This window comes from Erinaceus europaeus, chromosome 11 (assembly GCF_950295315.1).
Source record: "Erinaceus europaeus chromosome 11, mEriEur2.1, whole genome shotgun sequence".
NCBI lineage: Eukaryota > Metazoa > Chordata > Mammalia > Eulipotyphla > Erinaceidae > Erinaceus > Erinaceus europaeus.
Window position 1 is genome coordinate 25,619,745 of NC_080172.1, and position 5,641 is coordinate 25,625,385.

Consider the following 5,641-nt stretch of genomic DNA (forward strand, 5'->3'; position numbering starts at 1 on the left):
GGCTGTGGCAATTTCCAGGGTCTGTCCAAAAGTTAGCTTGGTGGTTTCTTTCACCAGCAAGGCGGCCGCTGCTACCGTCCTCAAACACCCTGGCCAGCCTGCTGCTACTGGATCCAGTCTTTTGGACAGGTAGGCAACAGGCTTCTTCCAGGGTCCCAGGGTTTGAGCAAGTACCCCCTTGGCAACACCGGCATTTTCTGCTACAAACAGCTGGAAAGGTTTGTTAAGATCAGGGAGACTCAGGGCAGGGGCACTCACCAGAGATTTCTTCAGTGCCAGGAAAGCTCTTTCTTCCATCTCAGTCCATTTCAAGGGTGTATCACTTCCGCCGGTGGCAGTGTAGAGGGGTTTTGCTAGCTCAGCGAACCCTGGGATCTATAGCCTACAGTAGCCCACCGCTCTCAAAAATTCTCGGACTTGTCTCTTTGAAGTGGGGGTCGGGATCTTTAGGACAGCCTGGATCCTTCCTCTGGACAGGGCCCGTTGCCCCTCCTTGATCTGATAGCCCAGATAGGTTACTTCCTGAGTGCACAGCTGGGCCTTCTTGGCAGATACCCGGTACCCCAAGTTCCCCAATACCTCGAGCAGGTCTCTAGTTGCTATTTCGCAGTCTTCCCGAGAGGATGCAGCAATCAGTAGGCCATCCACGTACTGCAAAAGGCTGCACTCAGAGTGCTCGCTCCGAAATGTCAGCAGGTCCTTTCTGAGGGCTTCACCAAACAGAGTGGGAGGGTTCTTAAAACCTTGGGGAAGTCGGGTCCAAGTCAGTTGTCCTGACTCACCTTCTTCGGGGTCTATCCATTTAAAGGAAAAGATAGGCTGGCTCTGTGGGGCTAGGGGGAGGCTGAAGAAAGCATCTTTCAAGTCCTAAACACTGTACCATGTTTGATCGGGTGGCAGGAGACTGAGGAGAGTATAAGGGTTGGGGACTGTAGGATGAATAGTCTCTACCCTCTTGTTTACCTCACGCAGATCCTGCACCAGTCTAAAGTCATTCGTCCCAGGCTTCCGAACCGGAAGGAGGGGGGTGTTCCATGCTGATTTGCAGGGTACCAAGATGCCAGCCTCCCTCATGCGTCGAATATGGCTCCTGATACCATACTGAGCCTCCCAGCTCATTGGGTACTGTCGGACTCGAACTGGGGTAGCTGAACTGATTAGTTGTACTACTACGGGAGTCACATGCTTGGCCAGCCCTGGGGGGTTGGTTTCAGCCCATACTCTCGGCATCTCCTGCTTCCATAGTGCCAACAACTCTTGATTACTGGCATCTTTTAAGGTTTCATAGAGGCGGTATTCTTCTCTTGCTGGCATGGTAAGCAAGATCTGCCCGCCTGCTTGTACTGTTGGCCCATTGTCAGCATCAAAGGTAATGGTGGCCTGCAGTTTCTGTAGGAGATCTCTCCCCAGCAGTGGCTCAGGACATTCGGGAATTACCAGGAAGGAATGGGTAATGGTCTCTAGACTCGGGCCAGCGACTCTTCCTATAGACTTTGAGTAACTCTTTGCTTCCCTGGTGGCCCCTATAATTTTAACCTTGTCCTTCCCGGTGGGTCCAATTGATTGCTGAAGTACTGAATGGGTGGGCCCGGTATCTACCAAAAAGTCAATTAATTTTCCCCCTAGGAGTTTTACCCTAGGCTCCCAGGGGTTGGAGAAGCCTTGACTTCTTCATTTTAATTTAAGCAGCAGGGGTGTTTTTTCTTTTCTCTTTTTTTTTTTCTTTTAGTTTTGGACAGTCCTTCTTCCAGTGTCTCTCTTCTTTACACAGCTTACACGCACTTTCCCAGGTCGAAACTCCCTGTCTCAGGCCAGCCGACCTCAAAGGTTGGCCATTCCCTCTCACAGAACTTCCTCAATGTGAAGATGTCTACCTGGACTCCGAACCCAGTAGCTCTCCTTGAGAAATCTGAAAAAAAATTTTAATTAAACATTCAAGGGGGGTGAGCTGGCCATTCTTGGACTGACTCTGTCCCATTTTCTCATCAAAATGGAACAGAAGGGAGACCAACAATGCCACAAGAAATACTGCAATTAAACCCAGGGTTCCTTTCACTCTTCCACACGCCAGCTGGCACACCACACACTCTCACACGTTCTTTCACCCTCACACTCCCTTTTAACCAACCCAAAGGGTGTCCACTTGGGACCTTCTCCCTTCTCGGGGTCGTATGGAGTTCCTGCAATCAACTTCACCCACATAGGGTTCCTTCAGGGGCCCTCTGGGCATGGGGACACACACAGAGAAGGAAGGAGAGATAATACACCACTCCAAAGCCTACCACTTTATTATTCTAATTCCAGACACACAGAGAGAAGAGACAAGTAACGAGTGTTGGAAAAAGAACTGGCACTTGAAGAGTGACAGACAATCAACTATGCTAGCCTGGTCGGGCCCCTCGCAGGACCTTAAGGAGTCTTAGCTTAGGAGTAGCCGTATGATCCCCGGCCCCGGTCTCAATGAATTGAGAATCTCCACTGAGCTGAGACGACTCCACGGACACGCAGGTTGGAGCCCAATCAAGCCCCGTGGTCTATCGACCATGAGGCACACCACATGCATACAAACATTCACAACAGACCATTCATCTAGTCAAGAGGGGGTGATTACCTGACCGGCCGCCGCTACTAAAATATCACAACCCAGGCCTTCAGGAGTCACTGGAGAGTAGCTCCGGCCAGACTCCGTCAATTGCACTGACAAGGTCAATCTCTTCGCAAATTGCCAAAAGTGGAGAGAAGAACAGAAGCCATGAACAGACAATAGAGGGAGAGAGATAAACACAGAGAAGAGGAGCCAACCCGGGAATTCTGACCAGGCCCTAACCGGACCCGTCGGTGAACTCTGACCAGGCTCTGGCCGAACCCGTCTTCTCCCTAACCCAGAAAATCTGACCAGGCCCTAACCGGACCCGTCGGCGAACTCTGACCAGGCTCTGGCTGAACCCGTCTTCTCCCTAACCTGGGAAATCTGACCAGGCCCTAACCGGACCCGTCAGCGAACTCTGACCAGGCCCTAGCAGGACCTGTCTTTGCCCACACCGAGAGGCTGTCGCCTTCGGTGCTGAGGCTGGGATTCCTGTGGCATCCCGCAATCCAAAGACCTCTACCAAAAACCCGCAGAGACAAGACGTCACAAAAGATGGTATACCGTGCACTAAAATCAGGCCTGACTTACCGGCGCCGAGCAGAGCCTCCAAGGTCTTCAAGGGTCCGGACCCGGGATGGAGTTTCTCGCTGGGGCCTCCAAATGTTAGCGGGCAAAATCAAACCACCATCCACTGCAAGGAAGCAAAAGATGTTTATTCACGAATTCGAATCCGGGCCGACTGTTAGTCCACCAGCTCGACCCTGAACAAGGCTCAAACCACACAATTTATAGGATTATAGAGTACATTTTGGGTGGGGAATATGCAAAACTAGAATTCTATCACACACTCAATAGCATTTTACAGAAACTGCAGGATCCAATCATTTCAGACTTTGCAATTCCCTAAGCAGCCTATAAGAATAGTCTAATTTCAAGCCTTTATGCAAAATAGGGTCACCTCACTTTCTCGTTGTCAGCTAAGACCAACTGGCTATCAGCTCCCTCGACCTTGCGCAAGTGGCTGGGTTTCAAGGACTTGGTTAGGCTAGCTATTCTCTTTAAGACAAACAACAGGTGGCTTACATCTTGGTGTGAGGATTTTGTCTATCCCCTTTCTTCATAAATGGGTGGTACAAAAATTTTCCACTGCAAGCAGAAAAGCAACTATACTTATAACTCATGCTTAAAATTCTACTTAAAGCAATTTTGGAGTTACTGCTTCTAACAAAGGTAATACTACCTCAGTGCATTACAAAAAGAAACAATCTGTTCATGCTTCATTGACATGTATCTTGCCCAGTTATTTAAAGTGCACTGCAATGGGCTCTCTGGAGAAATATCTGAAAATAACCATCATCTCCAACAGAACTCTCCTATCTGGATTACTGTTAGGCTAAAAACAGTTTCCAACAACTCAAGAACATAATTCTATACTTCTCATAACCTCTAATTTCCTGATAATCAAGCAACTTCTGTACCCGATAGAATTCTCTATGAGAAAACATATTTAGTAGCCACAAAACCCAAATTCATTTTCCACTATAAGAGTACTATATCACTAGATGAGAAAACAGATTTGATTATATAAGTATGGGTGAAACTTACTAGTGTTTTAACTGGAAATCCACATGTTCATTCAATACTTTGCATCAGAAGCTGCAAAGTAGCAGTTCTTTGTAGATGTGTTATAGTTCTCAGAGTCTCAGGATCAGAATAACATGAGTTGGTGTCTCAGGTCTCTCACAGCATAGTATGTAGCGTAGAATAGGGTATCTCATCCAGGATCTGAGCAGAAATCTGGTGTGAGGCAGACTTTTTTTTTTTTCCCTTCAGGAACTGGAGTGTAGACATGAGCTGGACAGGGATTCTTTAAGTCCACTGATGCCAGGGGTCCTCTACAGTGACAAGTTGGGGTCTCTTTCAGATCTCAGAAATGGCATCAACCAGTTGGTGGTCCTCTTTTAAGAGCAAAACATCTGACATGAATTTGTGGGGGGCGGGGGAGCTCTTTTTACCAGAATTTAGAAATGCTGGTGCCTGAAACCTTGAGAATAGTGTTGACAAGTTGGGGTCTTCTTTCAGGAACAAAACATCCAGGCTTCCCCATAATGATACTGGGCCCACACTCCCAGAGGGATAAAGAACAGGAAAGCTTCCAATGGAGAGGATGGGATACAGAATTCTAGTGGTGGGAATTGTACCCTTCTTATTCTATACTCCTGTTGATCATTATTAAATCAATAAAAACAAAAAAAAAAAATCTAGCCAGAACTCAGGACAGTAGGGAGAAGAAGTTCTCACCTGGGAACATGGGTACCAGTAGCCTGAGGAACAGTGTGGAAGGTCCAAGTAGAAGTGGAACAGTTTCAATTAAAAAAAGAAAAACTATGTCCTTCCTCTAAAAGAAAAATTAATTTATATAGATAGCTTATCCTTACAATACAAAGTAAAGACTAAGTAAAAGAAGGTCTCAGGTAAAGTCCTGGATTAATCCAAAGAGCTGCTGGACTTTGTTGGGTGTATTCCTCAGTTGTGCTGGAAGGCTTTCCTGGGGCAGGAAAATAAAAATCTCTTCATGATTTCCTCTTGAAAAAGAGCAAATTAAGTATATTTTTAGTCAACATATGTCTCATTTTAAATTATTTATTTACTAATGAGAGACAGAAGAGAGAGAGAAAGAGAGAGAGAGAGAGAACGAGAACATCAGAGCATCACTCTGGCACATGAAATGCCAAGAATGAAACTTGGGACCTCATGTTTCCAAATTCAGCACCTTACTCACCAAGTCACCTCCAGGTCGATATATATATATCTGTATATATATATATGTGTGTGTGTGTGTGTGTGTGTGTGTGTGTATGTATATCACCTCAATATCACACAAATTTTGGTAGGAGAAACAAAAAGCAAAACTTCATTCAAAAACAAAACAAAACATTGGCCAATGGGGAAGAAGGCATTATACTTGTCAAATCATTTATTCCCTCCATTCTTGCCATTCCCAATTATGAAATTTTTTTCTCTCCTCTGTCTATATGCAATATTTTAGGT

At 46.2% G+C, this 5,641-nt stretch overlaps 1 protein-coding gene across 1 annotated transcript; it reads right to left on the reverse strand.

The window, feature by feature from the left end:
• Positions 1–375: 375 nt before the first annotated feature.
• On the reverse strand, positions 376–4,697 carry LOC103124573 (uncharacterized protein K02A2.6-like). The gene is given in 4 exon segments (XM_007535305.2): positions 376–1,595; positions 2,988–3,106; positions 3,179–3,244; positions 4,606–4,697. Coding segments are annotated over 4 exon segments (1,497 nt in total).
• Between the last annotated feature and the right edge of the window lie 944 nt (positions 4,698–5,641).